The 21,686-nt window shown below is 39.9% G+C and overlaps 1 protein-coding gene and 1 non-coding gene across 2 annotated transcripts; both read left to right on the top strand.

The window, feature by feature from the left end:
• The first annotated feature begins 1,059 nt into the window (after positions 1–1,059).
• Positions 1,060–6,812, top strand: LOC146492242 (uncharacterized). The gene has a single exon (XM_085151466.1). The coding sequence runs from the start codon at positions 2,800–2,802 to the stop codon at positions 6,331–6,333; it is 3,534 nt and encodes a 1,177-aa protein (XP_085007592.1). The 5' UTR covers positions 1,060–2,799; the 3' UTR covers positions 6,334–6,812.
• A 7,576-nt stretch (positions 6,813–14,388) lies between these two features.
• LOC146492241 (5S ribosomal RNA) lies at positions 14,389–14,507 on the top strand. The gene has a single exon (XR_014872622.1). It is a non-coding gene; the product is annotated as a 5S ribosomal RNA (ribosomal RNA).
• The last annotated feature ends 7,179 nt before the right edge of the window (positions 14,508–21,686 follow it).

Here is a 21,686-nt window from a genome sequence, read left to right as displayed (position 1 = left end):
CACTTCTCACCAGAAAGAGGAAACCAACGTGCTGCTGAACAACAGCAGCACGTTTAAGCTTGAAAAGCTGTTGTTAGAATTTATTTAATATTACTTTCTACACCAGGATCTTTTTCTACATAGCTGACGGCTGGTAATTGTGCAGGGGCGGATCTAGCAAAGTTTAGCCAGGGGGGCCGATAGGGCATGAACAGGGAAAAGGGGGCACAAAGACATACTTTTCTTTCTTATTCTCATTTAAAATGTCTAGTTTTTAATAAATAATTATCTGACTCTTACACCCAAAGTTTTAATCTTGTGTAAAATATATAGAAGTCCATTACTGTATATAGTAACTGTTAAGTCTAATATACCCTAGTAAGCTATAGTACTTTTTCCTTTGGGAAGATACCATCTGTGCAGTCTGCAGTTCTGTTGAAGAAAGATGTTGAATCTATTTAATTATTCTTGAAAAATAATTTATTTTTGTGCATTTTCCCCCTGCATCAAATTAAATTTGATTACATCGATTAAGCATCATGAGGTGGAGGGTGGTCCCCTATTTTTATTTTTTTTTGCTGGGAGTTTGCAACCCTATTAGTTAGGTTGCTTAAAATTTCTTCTAAGTACTCTTTAAAATACCAGAATAGGGAGGATGGAGCAGGTTTAACTTTATTAGATTGATCAGTGTTGCTGAACTATGACATATTTTGGACGCAGTGTATTTTTTACATACAGGTATAACAGAATAGCTTTAGTGTTGTTATTTATTTAAACTTGAGTATAAACTTATACAAAATGCAGCAAGATATTAAAAAAACGTTTTGTTGATTAAAAAACACACTATATCGGATTCATATCGGTATCGGCAGATATCCAAATTTATGATATCGGTATCGGTATCGGACATAAAAAAGTGGTATCGTGCCATCTCTACACATTACCATAAAAAGGATGCATATTTCACTTCACATCACCTGAGTAAGACCACGTGAAAGGCCAAATTAATAAGTTTTTCATCAGATATTGATGCTTCTTTCTTATGTGACACAAAAAATAGGAGGAGACAGATCTTTGCTTGTGTTGTTTTTTAAGTTTATTCATTCAAAACTAACTGTAAGACGCTTAACTACATTGCAGTCTGTGTTATTGTTGTAGACCTAATTATCACCTTTAAAGTGTTTGTGCTAATAACATCATGTAGAGTAAGACAGGCATAGAGAACAGCACTGACTGGGAGAGGCTTTGAACAGATGACATACTCAGATCAATTCAACACTTTAAAAATGCACAAGCGTCTTTCAAAAACCTATTTATTTAATCTATCATCATTGATATTATTATGTACAGTTATAATGTACTGTCATCTCCCTTAAATAAACAGGCAGCCTTAAAGTGTGAAATAGTCACTTGTCTACTGTCTCAGTGGCTGATAGTGTCCCACAGGCCTCAATGTGAGCTTGAAGCCATTATGTTTAAATTGTTTAATGATAAACAGATTTTGAATGAAAGCGAGGAAACTTCGGTAGCACAAAAAAGTGCCTATTCTTTGTTCCCATATGGTTCAGTCATATTACCGTTATTTCCCCCTAAGGTGTTCCCAAAGACACCAGGGTAATACAAAAATATCATCAATATTCTGTTTACTTGGTGACAACGTCGCTTTTAGCCTTCAATCAGAAAGCTTGACGTTGGCTAGTTAAGCACCGGGCTAACGTTTAAAGCTTTCACTCGAGGGAAGTAACTCGTATTACTGCTACTGCTGCGTAATCTTAGTTAAATTCACAGCATATTCTAGAAGTTACCCTGCAATAACTAACTGTTAGAATAGCGGCACCGTATTGTATCGCACTGAGTGCACTTCAATCCTTTATCTCGCGAGTTTGCTAGCTAGCAAAATAATAATACCAATTTTAAAAAATAACATGTGTAACGTCCACACTCGAGAAAATTATTTACTAGGACTTACGCAAACTCCCCCGTTGTGAAAACGTACAAATCCTTCTTCAAGACTCCTTCTTGTATTTTTCGTTTTCCAGCAAACACTCATTAAAACGGCCTCCAGGCACGTTAGTGCACTCACCCCCGACTGATCAGGGAGTGTGGGGGGGGGGGTCACACATTGAAACAGACTAACGTGCAGAGGTACAAGGCAGCCCAGGCAGAGAAATGTTGCTTTTAGACTTTGCGACTCATTTTATTTCTCTATCTGATAAGAAAACTATTCAATCAGATAGTTATTTGTGGTGAATGAAATACGGTTACAGTTTCAAGAAGTTTTAAGCACCAAATCCAAAATCCAAGCACTGCAATATTAAAATCCAATTCAATTTCTTGTTTGCTCCGAAATCTACGACATGACTATATACAGAAAAGCTTGACGTGGTATGCAAAAAAAAAAAAAAACGAAAAAAATACAAATACACGAACAAAAAATGTTTTAACTGTCAGTTTTGTCATTTTAAAATTTTCCAAAACTAACATTTTCTTTGATTGACTGATATTAAATTGATTAGGATCAAATTTAGAGTGAACAATATTACACAAACAAACACGTGTGTGCGCATGCGCACATATTAGAACGCTTCGATCCCTTGTTACGTGACAACTTTGCTTTGATCTTTTCTGACGTGGTAACTTTGCTTTGATCCCAAACCCCTTAAATAGGAGCGCTCACCTATGTTACTTTATGCTTAACGGACATTGACCTGCAGCAACTAAAACCCTTTCGAGAAGTTTTGAGAGCAATTTACAGGAGAAACCAAAACAAGTTCAGTTTTGTTTCTCACCAATTCACAGCACAAACAGACACATTACACCATGTCAGCCAACCCATCCTTCGGCTCAGATGAGCTTAAAATATCTAAAGGGACCATTTTGGGAGATCACCACGTGGTGGAGGCTTTCCTTGGAGAAGGAAACTTTGGTGTTGTAACCAAATGTCGCGATACAAAAAACAACCAAACTGTGGCTATTAAAGTCAACAAGAGCGACCCTGAAATTCTGCTACAGGCAAAACTGGAAATTTTCATCCTGGAGCAGCTACGACGCTTGGATCCAGACAGGTGCAACATTGTCGAATGGAACGGCTATTTCCTTGATGGAGAGCGCATTTGCTTAAATTTTGAACTCCTCGACCAAAGCCTGTCAGACTACATAGGGGACCGGAATAACCAGGGTCTCCCAATGAGAGAAATCAGGCCAATTTTGCATCAGCTCGCAAATGCTCTGTTCCACCTGGGTTCTGTGGGAATAGTGCATGCTGACCTCAAACCTGTCAACATCATGGTTGTGAACCGCAGTGAGTCTCCCGTCAAAGTCAAACTTATAGACTTTGGCATCGCATGTAACACTTCTGCAGTGATTGCTGGTGGTGCTGTGGGGACAATTGGTTATTGTGCACCTGAGATTATGCTTGGCACTCCATATGATGAAGCAATTGACATGTGGTCTCTGGGGCTGGTAGCCGTGGAGCTTGCTACAGGGGTGCCTCTCTATCCTGGGGAAGACGATTATGATGTTTTGAAATTCATAATTGAAACTCAGGGTCAGCTACCAGATCATCTTCTAGAGTCTGGCTTGTACACTGATTGCTATTTCATCGAGGATAACTACAACGAACAGCGCTGGACATTTAAGACCAAAGAACAATTTCAATACGAGACAGATTATCAATCCAAGGAAACTCGATCGATAAAACTTAAGCGTCTCGATGACCTCGAACAACTACTGAAGGTTAGGCGAGGACCTGAAAATGGCCAACCATTATTTGTCAGGCTAATCAAACAAATGTTGGCCTTGGATGCAAATCAGCGCATAACACCCTCGGAGGTTCTGAAGCATCCCTTTTTCGACCCTGGCCTCTCAAGGAGAGCCCCCTGCACTGACATGAATAGCACACGGGGACAAAACCTTGTGCTCTCTCAGCAGCCTTCAAGCTGGAAAAGTCATGGATCGCAAAACTTCAACTGCAGTTTCCAAAACTCAGTTGAAGTTCCTCAAAAAGGCCACATCAACACCTCAGCCAACCCACCTTCCTCTGAAGATGATCTTGAAATAACGGAAGGGACCATTTTGGGAGATCACCATGTGGTAGAGGCCTTCCTCGGAGAAGGAGGCTTTGGATTGGTAACCAGATGTCGCGATACAAAAAACAACCAAACTGTGGCTATTAAAGTCAACAAAAGCGACCCTGAAATCCTGCTACAGGCAAAACTGGAAATTTTCATCCTGGAGCAGCTACGACGCTTGGATCCAGACAGGTGCAACATTGTCGAATGGAACGGCTATTTCCTCGATAGAGAGCGCATTTGCTTAAATTTTGAACTCCTCGACCAAAGCCTGTCAGACTACATAGGGGACCGGAATAACCAGGGTCTCCCAATAAGAGAAATCAGGCCAATTTTGCATCAGCTCGCAAATGCTCTGTTCCACCTGGGTTCTGTGGGAATAGTGCATGCTGACCTCAAACCTGGAAACATAATGGTTGTAAAGCGCCATGAGTCTCCCATCAAAGTCAAACTTATAGACTTTGGACTTGCATTTCCTGCTTCTGCACTGATTCCTGGTAACCGTGTGGGGACGGTTGGTTATTGTGCACCTGAGGTTATGCTTGGCACTCCATATGATGAAGCAATTGACATGTGGGCTCTGGGGCTGGTAGCCGTGGAGCTTGCTACAGGGGTGCCTCTCTATCCTGGGGAAGACGATTATGATGTTTTGAAGTTCATAATTGAAACTCAGGGTCAGCTACCAGATCATCTTCTAGAGTCTGGCTTGTACACTGACTGCTATTTCATCGAGGATAACTACAACGAACAGCGCTGGACATTTAAGACCAAAGAACAATTTCAATACGAGACAGATTTTCAATCCAAGGAAACTCGATATATAAAACTTAAGCGTCTCGATGACCTTGAACGACTACTGAAGGTTATGCAAGGACCTGAAAATGGCCAACCATTATTTGTAAGGCTAATCAAACAAATGTTGGCCTTGGATGCAAATCAGCGCATAACACCCTCGGAGGTTCTGAAGCATCCCTTTTTCGACCCTGGCCTCTCAGGGAGAGCCCCCTGCACTGACATGAATAGCACACGGGGACAAAACCTTGTGCTCTCTCAGCAGCCTTCAAGCTGGAAAAGTCATGGATCGCAAAAATTCAACTGCAGTTTCCAAAACTCAGTTGAAGTTCCTCAAAAAGGCCACATCAACACCTCAGCCAACCCATCTTCCTCCGAAGATGATCTTGAAATAACGGAAGGGACCATTTTGGGAGATCACCACGTGGTAGAGGCCTTCCTCGGAGAAGGAGGTTTTGGATTGGTAACCAGATGTCGCGATACAAAAAACAACCAAACTGTGGCTATTAAAGTCAACAAAAGCGACCCTGAAATCCTGCTACAGGCAAAACTGGAAATTTTCATCCTGGAGCAGCTACGACGCTTGGATCCAGACAGGTGCAACATTGTCGAATGGAACGGCTATTTCCTCGATAGAGAGCGCATTTGCTTAAATTTTGAACTCCTCGACCAAAGCCTGTGGGACTACATAGGGGACCGGAATAACCAGGGTCTCCCAATAAGAGAAATCAGGCCAATTTTGCATCAGCTCGCAAATGCTCTGTTCCACCTGGGTTCTGTGGGAATAGTGCATGCTGACCTCAAACCTGGAAACATAATGGTTGTGAACCGCAGTGAGTCTCCCATCAAAGTCAAACTTATAGACTTTGGACTCGCATTTCCTGCTTCTGCACTGATTCCTGGTAACCGTGTGGGGACGGTTGGTTATTGTGCACCTGAGGTTATGCTTGGCACTCCATATGATGAAGCAATTGACATGTGGTCTCTGGGGCTGGTAGCCGTGGAGCTTGCTACAGGGGTGCCTCTCTATCCTGGGGAAGACGATTATGATGTTTTGAAGTTCATAATTGAAACTCAGGGTCAGCTACCAGATCATCTTCTAAAGTCTGGCTTGTACACTGACTGCTATTTCATCGAGGATAACTACAACGAACAGCGCTGGACATTTAAGACCCAAGAACAATTTCAATATGAGACAGATTATCAATCCAAGGAAACTCGATATATAAAACTTAAGCGTCTCGATGACCTTGAACGACTACTGAAGGTTATGCAAGGACCTGAAAATGGCCAACCATTATTTGTCAGGCTAATCAAACAAATGTTGGCCTTGGATGCAAATCAGCGCATAACACCCTCGGAGGTTCTGAAGCATCCCTTTTTCGACCCTGGCCTCTCAAGGAGAGCCCCCTGCACCGATATGAATAACACAGGGGGACAAAACCTTGTGCTCTCTCAGCAGCAATCATCGTTTGGGTGGCCAGAATTCTAGGGGAGCTAGAAATTCTTGTGGAAAAAAAGCCCAAAACAATAACATCAACAAAAACAACCAATGAATATGTTCTTAAACTTGGGCACAATTTTGCTTGAAATCCATCAACTAATCTCTCAATATTCAAAGCGGAGCAGCAGACAACTTACCATCACATCAGTCCTTCAATCAGACCTACAACAAACGTCTTCCTTCTCTCACCCCAACCGGTCGCAGCAGATGGCCCCGCCCCCACCTGAGCCTGGTTCTGCTGGAGGTTTCTTCCTGTAAAAAGGGAGTTTTTCCTTCCCACTGTCGCCAAAGTGCTTGCTCATAGGGGGTCATATGATTGTTGGGTTCTCTGTATGTATTATTGTAGGGTCTACCTTACAATAATACATACAGCCTTGAAGTGACTGGTGATGTGATTTGCTGCTGAATGAATTCGGAACTAATTGGAAATCTGGATATTAATTAAATAAACCTGCTTTGAGCATCAATTAATTGTTGTTTGAAATTCTTTATAAATATATAAATATAGTGCCACTCTTCTACTGTTTAAATTGCAACTGTTTAAAACTGACTAATTTATTCATACACTTTAGCATAAACACACACACGGTAAATGGCCTGTATTTGTACAGCACTTTACTTAGTCCCCAAGGACCCCAAAGAGCTTTACACTACATTCAGTCACACACACATTCACACACTGGTGATGGCAGCTACATTGTAGCCACAGCTGCCCTGGGGCGCACTGACAGAGGCGAGGCTGCCGGACACTGGTGCCACCGGGCCCTCTGACCACCACCAGTAGGCAACGGGTCAAGTGTCTTGCCCAGGGACACAACGACCGAGACTGTCTGAGGCGGGGCTCAATCTGGCAACCTTCCAATTACAGGACGAACTGCAAACTCTTGAGCCACGATTGTCCTATATACACATATACTTTACAGTACTAGCCAGTGCTTACATACTAGTTCTTTTCCCTACTTTTTCATGCTTACTGGTACAAATGCCTGTTACTAGAGTTAAATGCTATCAATGTATTCTCACAGTTATGGAACTGTACAAATGCATACAAAATAACGCTCACGTAAACATAACTGTGCACTAGTTTGTCCTTATTACTGCAGTTTGTTTCAAATCACTTTGAATAAAGCTCAGCTTCTCTCAAGCTCTCTCTTACTCTCTCTCTCTCTCATACACACACACACACACACACACTATGTAACGTTTCAGCAAGAAAATACCCCCCCCCCACCCCCCCCACACACACACAGTGACACCACCACTAGTCTGCACAGCTGACATGAGGCAGCATGGATCCATCCTTTCATGCTATTTATGCCAAATTCTGACTTGATCATTTGCATGTCAGAGCAGAAATCAAGACTCATCAGACCAGGCAACATTTTTCCAGTCGTCAAATTTTGAGAACTGTAGCTTCAATTTCCTGTTCTTAGCTGACCAAAATGCTCTTCTGCATTCTTTGGCTGCAACAAATGGTTGTATGAGCTACGGTTGCCTTCCTATCAGACATTTTTCTCTGACCGTTGACATCAATAAGGCAGTTTTTCCAAGAGAACTGCCTTTCACTGGATATTTTCTCTTTTTTGTCACCGAAAAGGGTGTCTGTGTTACTTCTTGTCTTATTTTGATAATCCTAGTCTGTGTTCCCATGTTTGTCCACTTCCCTGATCAGTGTATATATTGTCTCTGTTTTCCTCTGTCCTTTGTCAGAGTGTCTTTCACCTACCCCCTGTGTCTCCATGTTCCCAGTGTTCAAGGTTTCCGAGTGTTTTCCCAGTTTAGGTTTTCATGGTTGGTTCTGTTTGCTACTCAGCCAGAATAAACAGCTCGCTCTTTTAAAAAGTAGGCTCCAGAATGGATGATGGGATGTTCTCATGTCTTTATGTAACACTGAGTGTGCTGAACTAAAGGTAGGCCTAGTTTCATTTTCATGGTCATTATTATCAAGACAATGATTACCCCTTATTCTGATTATTTCTCTCTTTTGGAGGTGTAATGTTGACATGAGGGGTGTAAATATATTTTGATAAACTAATGTTGAAGTCACTGTTTTTGTCGTATTGATGATGCAGCTAGAATAAGTGCTTTTAAATAAAAGAATAACCATTTAAAGTGCTCAGTGGTGAAACTGTAACTCTTTCAGAGTTTGACAGCTGGACAAGTGATTTAAAGAAACATGAGATGAGTGCAGCATATTATCTGAACAGAGATCATTCAATGAGCAAGAATAAACACTGACAAGAGAAACACTTCACTGTTGATTATCATATGAAGTCTAATGAAAACTGTTAATCTGTTAATATCCTGTTAATCTGCATACAGCAAATAAAGAACATGTGACTTTAAATCATCCAGCAAAGTGATAACTGTCCTCTGCCCACTAAGTAGTGACTCTACAACAGATTATTTTCAATATTATATTTATATTATATTTAGTTATTCTCCAGCGCAACAATGTAAGGAGCTCTGTGATTGGTTAGGAAAGGACAGACTGGCCACCTCGATTTTTCTTCACTGCACATTGATCCATAGCTTTGCTCTGTAAAGGCTAACAAAGTGCTTTTGCTTTACAAACACATTTAGCCTCGGTATTCACTCTCTTAAAATGCCACTGGACACTGGAGTTAAATGGAGCCCTGATCCTCAGAGTTTTATTGTTCCTAACATTTCTTATAGATAGCACAGATAGTGCCCCACTGCAATAATCACTCATGTCTAGATATTCCTGTTAAAAAGGAGTTTTTCCTCCCCACTGTTGCATAGCAAACCTAGCAAACACAAACTATTCTATAAAACGATCTAATTTAAACGAATAATCCAGTTGAAGCTTCAGACAGCTGTCATATGACAGTGAAACACTGCCATCTGCTGGACTCAAATAACAAAGACGCTGCTTTGACAGGTGAGGGAGTTTCAACAAGTCTGCAACGACTCAAGCATCAAACTACAGAACTATTAGAGCGGACATGGTGCTCTAATGGCTGCACAAAACGTCTCTTATTGCCCAGGGCTCAGGAAGTGAGTGTGTTCCTTATAGCCTATTAAACCTTAACAGGTTATTTTGATGTGTTACAGATGAAACAGCTATCCAGTAACATTCAGCTACAAAATGTTTTTTTTATAATTACTTTTTTACAGCTTCGCACTTTTACATAAGTTTCATCATCAGTCACAATGGCTGCTGCTAAAATTGAGTACAAGATATTTGTTGGCCTGATTAAAAGGTCTTGATGCGTGCTCAATCATCCAGGGAAGTAAATCTCCAAAAGTTGATTCTGTTCTTCTGGACGTAGCGTTTTCAGTCAGAGAAACCAGCCGACTGAAGGAACAATGGGCTGGGAGGTCAGTTCCTTAATCATGATTATGCAAATTCTCATGACCATTGATCAACAACCACTGATCAATGGTCTTGAGTACCATTCACAGAGAATTGGAGAATGGCTGCAATCACAGCATTGTAAGATGGTGACAGATGTACCCTTAGGCCCCCTCCTTGATTCAGAGATGGTCTTTCCCTTTTCATGTAAATGGCCTCCTTGACTCTGCCCTCAAACCAGCGTTCATTGCAGTTATTGTTGACAATCATATTGTATCGTGTAACCATCCAGCTCACATATTAAATGTAAATGATTTGTTGAACTTAAGACCTGATGAATGTTCCTGCATTAAAACACATCCAGCCTAGTGTTCTCACTCTACCTAAATGGATCTGTTACATTAGTGATATATGGGAGTTGTGTTTCAGTCTTTTCCACATGAGGACATTTACATTTAGTTTTTGCTTTACTGATGAGTGGCTGGTTAACCTGCAGTGGTTGAAGTATGTGTCGGTCGTCTGGAAGCGTAGGTGTAGAAGATGTCTTTAATGTAATGCTCTGAAGGTGTCAGTGATTACTGTGAATTCATTATAAAACTGGATTTCAGTGAATAAAGTGAATAAAGACAGGCCCTCATGGTGAAGCTCAGGTGTCCATAAAGAGTAACAGGAGAGCTTTGTCATACTTTCAGATATTTTACATGAGCCAGTCTTTCAAATAAATAAATAAATAAATAATTCATTTATCCACAGGAAACACAATGCTCATATCTGAAAGTAAACTCTGATATACAGTGGGGCAAAAAAGTATTTAGTCAGCCACCGATTGTGCAAGTTCCCCCACTTAAAATGATGACAGAGGTCAGTAATTTGCACCAGAGGTACACTTCAACTGTGAGAGACAGAATGTGAAAAAAAAATCCATGAATTCACATGGTAGGATTTGTAAAGAATTTATTCGTAAATCAGGGTGGAAAATAAGTATTTGGTCACCTCAAACAAGGAAAATCCCTGGCTCTCACAGACCTGTAACGTCTTCTGTAAGAAGCTTTTCTGTCCCCCACTCGTTACCTGTATGAATGGCACCTGTTTGACCTCATCATCTGTATAAAAGACACCTGTCCACAGCCTCAACCAGTCAGACTCCAAACTCCGCCATGGCCAAGACCAAAGAGCTTTCGAAGGACACCAGGAAAAGAATTGTAGACCTGCACCAGACTGGGAAGAGTGAATCTACAATAGGCAAGCAGCTTGGTGTGAAAAAATCAACTGTGGGAGCAATCATCAGAAAATGGAAGACATACAAGACCACTGATAATCTCCCTCGATCTGGGGCAAGATCTCATCCCGTGGGGTCAAAATGATCATGAGAACGGTGAGCAAAGATCCCAGAACCACACGGGGGGACCTGGTGAATGACCTGCAGAGAGCTGGGACCGAAGTAACAAAGGTCACCATCAGTAACACACTACAACGGCAGGGAATCAAATCCCGCAGTGCCAGACGTGTTCCGCTGCTGAAGCCAGTGCATGTCCAGGCCCGTCTGAAGTTTGCCAGAGAGCACATGGATGATACAGCAGAGGATTGGGAGAATGTCATGTGGTCAGATGAAACCAAAGTAGAACTTTTTGGTATAAACTCAACTCGTCGTGTTTGGAGGAAGAAGAATACTGAGTTGCATCCCAAGAACACCATACCTACTGTGAAGCATGGGGGTGGAAACATCATGCTATGGGGCTGTTTTTCTGCCAAGGGGACAGGACGACTGATCCGTGTTAAGGACAGAATGAATGGGGCCAAGTATCGTGAGATTTTGAGCCAAAACCTCCTTCCATCAGTGAGAACTTTGAAGATGAAACGAGGCTGGGTCTTCCAACATGACAATGATCCAAAACACACCGCCCGGGCAACAAAGGAGTGGCTCCGTAAGAAGCATTTGAAAGTCCTGGAGTGGCCTAGCCAGTCTCCAGACCTCAACCCCATAGAAAATCTGTGGCGGGAGTTGAAAGTCCGTGTTGCTCGGCGACAGCCCCAAAACATCACTGCTCTTGAGAAGATCTGCATGGAGGAATGGGCCAAAATACCAGCTACTGTGTGTGCAAACCTGGTAAAGACCTATAGTAAACGTTTGACCTCTGTTATTGCCAACAAAGGTTATGTTACAAAGTATTGAGTTGTATTTTTGTTATTGACCAAATACTTATTTTCCACCCTGATTTACGAATAAATTCTTTACAAATCCTACCATGTGAATTCATGGATTTTTTTTTTTCACATTCTGTCTCTCACAGTTGAAGTGTACCTCTGGTGCAAATTACTGACCTCTGTCATCATTTTAAGTGGGGGAACTTGCACAATCGGTGGCTGACTAAATACTTTTTTGCCCCACTGTATATCCCCGACTAGGGTTACTACTAAATAAAGGATTACCCCATAATGACTAAATATATAAAGACACTCTCCAAAAGAAGAAGTTAAAGGGATTTTATTTATTGTACAAGCAATATCTTCATAAGAATTACAAATTCTGCAGACATATTACCTTCTTACTGAACCTGAATAACTCACACACAGACGTGTCCACACATTTAGAATCTGCAGCTTAGAAACATCTTCAGGTTTAAAAGATATATATAGCTGGATGTCGTCTGCGTAGCAGTGGTAGCGAATGTCCTCAAAGGGGCTCAAAATATGCTGGAGAGGAAGTAGATATATTAAAAACAGCACAGAACCTTGTGGCACACCATAGGACAGGGACGTGGAAGATGACCTGTACTTAGAGACCGCCACAGAAAAGTATCGTTCATGGAGATACGAGGAGAACCACTCTAAGGCAGACCCAGATACTCCAACCCAGTATTTCAGCCTTTCAAGCAAAATGTAATGGTCAACGGTGTCAAAGGCTGATGTGAGGTCCAACATTAGGAGTACAGAACACTTTCCTGCATCGTTTTGCATCAGAATGTCATTGGAAACTCTAAGAAGGGCTGTTTCAGTAGAATGAGCTCTATGAAAGCCAGACTGAAATTTGTCAAAGATATTATGTTAACAGACAACAGAAGCAGACAGAGTTAACCTGAGCTTGAAGAGTCAGCAGAGCGACTTTTCACAGGGGGAACAGGACCTGTTGATTTTTCTAACTGATGGCTACACACAGCTCTGCAGAACAGGTAATTACCGCTGTTCGGTTTAATATTTGATTTTAAACAGTGTTTGAAGCTAAGACAAATACAGATCATATATTTTCATACAGTGATGTTCCAGTCGGGTTAATGTTTGTGTGTCCTCACTGTAAAGACTGCAGGTTACTGGAGCGTGTCTGAAAATGTGACCCTTCAGTCTAATATTGACACCGTTATGCCATCTGCACTTTGATCCCGCTACCTACTCTTGAAAACCATGTGCGCATCTACTTCACTATTTACGGTTCAACATGTTTCCTGTTGCTCTGAGGTGCATCCAACAAACACACAAATCATTTACCACTAATAATAACAATTTTACTTTATTAATATAAACACATATGTAGCAACGGTTTTATTCAAATTTATGCAGCCCAGGATAAAAGTTGGTCTGTTTTGATATAGGATATTTGGAAGTTATTTTATTGTTATGATTTTTGCATTTTGTTATTTAATTTGTTGCAAAAAAGAAAACAAGTTTATGTAAACAAGTGGAAATTAATCCTCCTGAGAATAAGCCTTTTAAATAACCTTGGTGGGTTTTTTGGTTGTTCAAGAGTTGAACCACACACAGGATTATAGGTGGCTGAATGCAGTTAGGTAATAGCTGTCACAAAAATATTATCTTCATACATGTCACAGCTGTGTAAGCACTGATATTGATAATAGATGTGATCACAAAGAGACAACATTTTTGCTAAATGTAATTATTATATAAGAAATTTATAAAACTTGTAATTCTAATTTTTCCAAATGAGAACATATACCTTTTTTTGCTTTAGTGATCAGTGGTTGGTTGGTTAACTGCAGGTGTTCAGGCACAAGTCAGTCGTCTGGAAGAGCAGGTGGTGAAGATGACTTCAGCGACTGAAATGCCCTGAAAGTGGAATTAACGTTAAACTTTATTTGAACATAAATCAGCAAAGACAGGCCTCCATCCTGACATGCAGTACTTGCATTACTTATGTATGATATGCATCCTCACAGAACCCAGATGATGCCAGCATGTTTTTTAAGCCAATGTCTGGATAAGAGTATATGTGCATGTGAGTATAAGTGTGGCAGGAGAGTGAGTTCGCCCTCTTTCTTGGAAGTACACAAAAGCCAACGAGTTCTTACCGAATGAGAAGTGAAGCCTGGAGATGAGCAGAGATCAAGTCAAGTGCAGTTCAGACTCGCTGTTAAGCGAAAGGACACCTCAGAAACAGCCTTTTTATACATGCTGTAATGACACATACACGCTTACGTTTTTTGTTTTCTATATTTAAGTTAAAATCTCCAAACCGCAAAAATGTTGGACTTCCAAATCGTCCGAACACACTGTGTGCTCTCTGTCACTTTTACACTGTGCTGTAATCAACGAACATGTGTTATTGTGGAGATGTTACTGCGAGAAAATCATTTTTGCAGCTCAATGTTGAAGCTGCAGTTAATAACCAAGGTTTGCATGTTGTCGCTGTAACATATGACGTTTAGCACAATAATATATATCAAACTGTGTGACATTTGCCACCGATAAAAGGTCTTTTTGACAGCTAATCTTTCGCTTACGGCCATACCACCCTGAACACGTCTGATCTCGTCGGATCTCGGAAGCTAAGCAGGGTCGGGCCTGGTCAGTACTTGGATGGGAGACCGCCTGGGAATACCAGGTGCTGTAAGCTTTTGCACTTCCACACAAAACTGCAGAGGGCGCTAAAACTGTCACTACTCCTTCCTGCTCTTTCTAGTTTCTTCCTGCTTTCTTTTAAGCACAAAAGCGCCTCGCTGACCATTTCCCAGGCGCTAATTACAGACCTCTCATAGGGAATATTTCCTTTTGACAGTAACAGCCATAAAACCTAAAACAGCACCTTACTGTCAATAACTGATGAAACGGACAAAACACATTTACTAGGGAGAGAATAAGATGGAGACATAGTAAGTTAGAGAAAAAACAAACAAACAACATGTGCCAAGTGGAATTTAATCTAATTATAAAAAACAATCAAACAGTTTTGGTTCATAGTTAACAGAGAATTACAGGAAAAACACCACATCACATTCATTTTAAAATTCTTTTATTTGCTTTTAAAGCCCTCCATGGCCTAGCCCCATCTTATCTCTCTGAGCTGCTACAGCCGTATACGTCCAGCCGCTCTCTCAGGTCAGCTGGTCAGCTGTTCCTGAATGTACCCAGGACTGAGCGTAAACTTAGAGGACATCGTGCTTTTGCTGCAGCATTTCCCAAACTGTGGAACGATCTGCCTGTAGAGATTAGACAGGCCTCTTCTCAGCCTGTTTTTAAATCACTCCTGAAAACCCATCTCTTCACCCTGACCTTTGACACCTTGTAAGATGTTAGTTTTAGTTTATTTTTATGTTAGTTGTTTTAGTTGATTATATGCTGTTCTGTCTTGTTTTTTTTTAAATATAGGGCTGCTTTAATCTTTACTATGTGTTTTATTTTATTCTGTTTTGTTTTATTCTACTTTTTTTTTTTTTTACTTATTTACTGTACAGCACTTTGGTGCTGCACTGGGTACTTTAATTGCAGATGTTGCTGTCAATCCATGTCAATCAACCCTTTACATTAGTGCCATCGTGATGCTGCAGTCAGCTATTTCCACTAAAAGTTGCCATAATTTAAATCTTGTTGGAGACTGCAGCTCTCTCTGCAATGTGTGTGTGTGTGTGTGTGTGTGTGTGTTCCCTTTGTGAAGTCACTTTTCTTTTGTGATTGTATATTCCGGCAGATGTTCCGCTCATCTCATTTGTCTCCAAGCTACAGTCTGTCTGTGAGACAGTGTTTAATAAAGTAGAAATTTCAACATTAAAGTGAAATGAAATGTTGAGATTACATTTGTTGTTTCAAGACAAACTGCTACAGTTGCTACACCCTCTGAGTTAGTGAAATCATACTTCACTGCATCTGGTGAGACAGAAAATGAACAGCTGCATGATTATCAATGGTTACATCCGATTTCAATACAGAGGATTTTTGGTGTATCACAAGACGTGCGATCAGTTTATTTCATTAAGTCATGTAAACAAGGCATTTTGCAGACAGTAAAGCAAATGTGGTAGTTTGTCTTGAAACAACAATGGCAATCTCCACATTTCAACATGTTTCTCTAAATTGAATTACAACTTTATTCTTGAATAATAATAATAATTTTGACTTTATTCTCCAAGTAATCAGTAATATTTGTTTTCTTAATGTGGCCCTAACACTCCTTCATGCAGGTGTGTACACAGAAGGAAGCCCAACAATGTTTGACCCTGATCTTTGCAGCAGGAGTGATAGCAACGATATTTAGACTTTTGCTATAATTCTGATGCTTTAAAGCTCATCTTAGAAATAAAATGTTGGCATAAAATGAAAGAAAAAAGCAATAAAATGTAATAACATTAAAAACAAAAAACATCTGAGAGGCAGGGTGCTGAATATGAACATTTCACCTTAGGAGTCCTGTGACTGGTGATGGTAAAAATTGAAGAAAAAATATGTCAATAAACAAAGCAAATAAAAATATTTTATTAAAAGCAAGTTTGATTGAAGATATTATTTCTACACAGCATCCTACAGTCGGTACAGTTAATATATCAGTATTGGTGGGTTGAATATAGTTTGAAAACAGTTTTATATTATTTAATGAAATGTGTGAAGCTGGTCACATGTTAAATGTAACAGTTACTGATAAGACAGGCTCGAGTGAAAACTTCTAACGAACAAGATGTTTCCAGCGACTTTTGGTTAGAGCTGAGGATAAATGTTGCTCTTTTGTTTTCTCAGACATGTATATTTGTGGGTACAGAAGTAGAGTCCATGGGGATTTTTACTATAGTTGCATTATTGGATTCAAAAGTCACTATGTCCTTCTCATAGTGCACAGGTAATCCTCCACATTGCACTACAACAATTCTGTTAGTGAGAAGTTTGCCTTTATACTGACAGTTGGGTTTCCTGCCTCCATTATTCTTTAGTTCACATTTAACAATACTGAACTTTGCTTTACTCTCTGTCAAGCCAGTATTCTTATGAGGTGACCCATGACCATTACAAATGGCTTTGACCTTTTCATAATCACTAAGGATGAACGTGTTTGTGTACTTACAAGGGTTGTCAACATTGTAGATCTGCTTGTTTTTTATTTCTGCATCACATTTTTTCTCAGTCATCTTGGCATCTACATGCTGTCGTTTAAACTTTTCATAAGGGGTTTCATTCTGACGCTTCTCAATTGGTTTGGGTTTAAGATTGGCTGGTTTTGAGAGTCCAGTGGCAAAGAGCACCATAAGCGGCAAACAGGCAAACAGGCAAACAGGATCCTCATTGTTTCCTGGAGAAAGAAAAACAGGAACATTTTCCAAATTAAGAATTTGGAGCAGAAAAAATATCTTGTCATTGTCGAAGTGGATTAATTATTTAATCTTCTGCTGAATTTGTAATTTTGCTCCATTACAAAGGAATGAACAGTCTCTAATATTTATGGTAGTTTCATGTTAATGCAGAGACAGAATATCAACCAAATCCAGAAATCAACACATCACATAAACATACTAACTGATTTGCACGTCATTGATTGAACTAAGTACTTGATCCCCAATAACCAAGCCAGAATTCTGGCTCCCACAGATTGGATTACACTTAATAAATTAACCATTTAAAGACAATCTTGATCTCAGTTTATTCTGTGTAAAAAGCACACCTCTACAGTATCAGTCTCTTCCATTCCAACTTCTACACCACCATGGGGAAGACTGCAGAGGTGTCAAAGGATTTGTTACTGAGGTCTACAGGGACAATACAAATCTACAGTCTTGTGCCACCATAGTCAAGACCGAAGACCTCTTATCTTGCTGCATGCAAGATCTTGCCTCATGGGGTGATGATGATCGTGACAAAGGTGTTGTCAACAGGGGATCAAATGATTATTTCCCCATGGTATGCAATGTAAATACACAGAACCACGTGACAGATGGTAGCTTCTTTTCATGACCATCTTTTTACTTTTTTTGTCTTTCTTACAAGCTGCTGACCAGCAAACTTTTATTCATAGATGTTTATTGTTTCAGATAAATTTGCAAACTGAACTCCACGTGTCCCGTCTCTCAGTTTCTTTGGCAGAGTTTACTTTTCATTTTTAATGGCTTGTTGTTGTTTTTTATTGACTTATATAGAAACCCACACAAGTTTAACTTTAAAAACAACTTATGTAACAAAAAATGAACCAACTTAATGGATCAACATAAATAAAAGGATAATTTCAGTGTTTTTCATCTATTTTTTATGGAATTTTTCCAAAACGTTTTCAAACGTTCAGATCTGTCTTTTATTTTCTTGTTTTAACATTATACATGGTGAACTAAAAACCCTGGAATATGGTTTGAAACATTGAAGGCAGCATGTTTCGCTTTTTGGCAGCTTTTATTTTGAAACTGCAACACTAATCAGTACTTCCCCACACCTGTGGTGCACGCGCTGCGCAGACCCCGTCGGACATGCGCGGCAGAGGAGGCGGCTGACTTGAGCAGAAAGCGCGGAGAGACAAGTCGAAAGGAAAAGACAGACGATCTCTGGTAAAGCAAAGCAGACAGAAAGAATTTACCTGAGCTCTCTGCTGGACAGGTAATTACCGCAGTTTGGTTTAATATCTTGTTTTAAACAGTGTAACTACGAAGCGAACACAAATACAGATCATATATTTTCATATAGTTATGTTCCAGTCGGGTTAATGTTTGTGTGTCCTCACCGTAAAGACTGCCGGTTATTGGAGAGTGCCTGAAAATATGTCTGCGAAGCACCCCCTCAGTTGAAATATTAATTGTGGCCCGCTATCTACTCTAGAAAATAATTTGCGCGTCTACGTCGCCATTTACGGTTCAATGTGTGGCCGTAAGCAAAGCATTCCTGGTGCTCTGAGGGTCATCTAGTAAACGCCAACCATCATTTAAAAATAACCAAAAACAGCTGTCGTTACTTTCTTATTCCTTTTAATGTAGTCTTTTAAATCATTAAATGATAAAATTTAAAAAAATGAAAATCAATATAACAGCTTCAAAAAATTCAACATCTAAACCAGTCAATTTTTTCTTCAGTAAATATTTTGAAACTTATCAGAGAGGCGCTGGAGGACATGTTGAACAATAATATTGTGTACGTTTTTTAGAGTATTACTGGATATTTTTAAAACAGGCAATTGTAATCATTTACTTACATATGGTAGATATGGTAAACGAGTGAATATGAACAACAAATTAAGTAAGTTAAATAAATTTGATGATCTACCTTTAGATATCTATGATATCTAAAGGCAACTTCTCTACTTGCATCCACACATTGAACTTTACAGAGGGAAACGGTCATTGCACTCAGTCATGACAACATTCTTGCTAAATATAATTATTTATATTATAAAGTTATGAAACTTTTAAGCAAACTTTTCCAACTGAGGACACTTACCGTGCTTTTTGCTTTACTGAATTACTGAATATAAAAGTTTTCCCTCTCAGAAGGTCAGTTTCTATGTTGGATTGTAAACTCACTTTAGTACGATAGTTCTCCTCTTTCATTATTCCATCCATGATCACTGATGAGAAGTTAATAGGCATATATCAATTTAAGACATTGCACAACTTCATATTAAAAGATTTTAATGTGTGTATACTTTTTAATTTTTCACCATGAGATTGAAGCCCATAATAAGTCATATGAAAATGAAAAGGTGAAGCATTACCTTCACCTTGAGCGATGCGAGAAAACTGTTTGCTCTGTTTTTGGTAAAGATGGGCTTTAGGTGGACACTGTGCCTTCTCCATGGTTGACAAGTTACTCAGTACTGTGCCGAGAAATTCCTCTTTCTGTAGAATACTACAGAGTGCTTTCTTTGATTCATAGAATCAATACGTTCTGTATTTCATGCAAATTTTGTTCTTATATATATATATTTTTTGCAGACAGCTTGTTGATGCTGCCTCATTTTAAAGTATGATGTTTTATTGAAGTCCAGCAGAGGGCAGTGTTTCACTGTCAATAGATGAATGTCTGAAGCTTCAATTGTGTCTTCAGATTGGATTAGGTTGTAATTTATGTTGTCTGTGCGATACTAAAATTATAACGTCGTGGTGGGCCTGATCTCTGACAACAACGAGACGGCCTACCTGAAGGAGATTAGGAATCCGGAGAACTGGTGCCAGAGGAACAACCTCCTTCTAAACGTCAGTAAGACAAAGGAGTTGATAGTGGACTTCAGCACTAAGCAGGAGAGGAACTACCAGACCCCTGTCATCAACGAGTGCCCAGTGGAGAGAGTGGACAGCTTCAAATACCTCGGGGGTCACATCACGCAGGACCTGTCATGGTCCTGTCACATCAACACTGTGGTGAAAAAGGCCCGTCAGCGTCTCTACCACCTCAGACGCTTGAGAGACTTCCAACTGCCCCCCAAGGTGCTCAGGAACTTTTACTCCTGCACCATAGAGAGCATCCTGACAGGAAACATCTCAACCTGGTTTGGGAACAGCACCATGCAGGACAGACGAGCTCTACAGAGGGTTGTGCGTTCAGCTGAGCGCACCATCCGCTCCGAGCTCCCTGACCGGCACTCAATCTACAGCAGGCGGTGCTGGACCAAGGCCAGGAAGATCGTGAAGGACCTCAGCCATCCCAACAACAGACTGTTCTCTCTGTTGAGGTCAGGAAAGCGATTCTGCTCCCTGAAGACCAACACAGAGAGACTGAGGAGGAGCTTCTTCCCGCAGGCGATACGGTCTCTCAATCACACCACCACACAGTACTGACCCACACATATGGTTCTTACACACACACTGGACATTCTGGACATTGTTTTCACTTCATCACTTAAATCACTTTAAGCATATTTGCACTGCACAAGACACTATATAATGTGGATTGCACAGCACTGGACATTATATTCTTCATTTCCAGTTAATACTTGTACAGCTGCTGTTATTGTGTATGTATGTATGTGTGTGTGTGTATATATATATATATATATATATATATATTTCTCATACATTCTTATATATTTCTATACTGTGTATTGTGTATTTTGTTGTACAGTTATTTTATTTTCAACCCTTAATTTATATATTTTATCTTATTTTTTCCCAGTTAAATTTACCCTTCATTCTAATTTGTGTTGTACAGTTATTTCATTTTTAACTTTAATTTTTATATTTTATTTTATTTTATTCCTTCCTCTTTTTAATTTTCATATTTATTTCCTATCTTATTCATAGCCTTTTCTGTTTTTTTCTTTAGGTCACGAGCAGTTGTGTAAGCATTTCACTGCATATCGTACTGTGTGTGACTGTGTATGTGACAAATAAAATTTGAATTTGAATTTAATGGGATGTTGAAGCTCTTCTAAGTCCTCACCAGGTTTTGCTCAAATGCTACTGATATAAACTCACAATATATTGGCAGTAAATAATAGAGAGGAGAAAGGAGGAAACAAAAGTCAATTACAAAGTTAATGGGGCTGCTTGGAGCCATAACAACAGTTTAAATGATAAAGTTACAGATATCAGGGGGAGAAAATAAAATAATATCTGTGGCTCATCAATAAGGCTCTGCAAAATAGAAAACAGGAGGAAGACTGATATTTACTGTGAGTAAATATCAGTCTTCCATCCACAAAATGTCAGACACATGACACAGAGCTAAACCTCTGCTGGAAAATACACACCAGAAAAGTAGATACAGTGAGATGATTATCAAGTTTTGCACAAAAGCAAAATGCCTTATTTTTATACGCATTTTAATGACTGTTTTTTCTGATTCTGTTTTCTGTGAGTGAGCAGCAGCGCCCTCTGCAGTTTGTGTGTGGAAGTGCAAA

Source organism: Neolamprologus multifasciatus, chromosome 23 (assembly GCF_963576455.1).
Source record: "Neolamprologus multifasciatus chromosome 23, fNeoMul1.2, whole genome shotgun sequence".
Taxonomy (NCBI): Eukaryota; Metazoa; Chordata; class Actinopteri; order Cichliformes; family Cichlidae; genus Neolamprologus; species Neolamprologus multifasciatus.
This window is presented reverse-complemented; position numbering and strand designations above follow the sequence as displayed.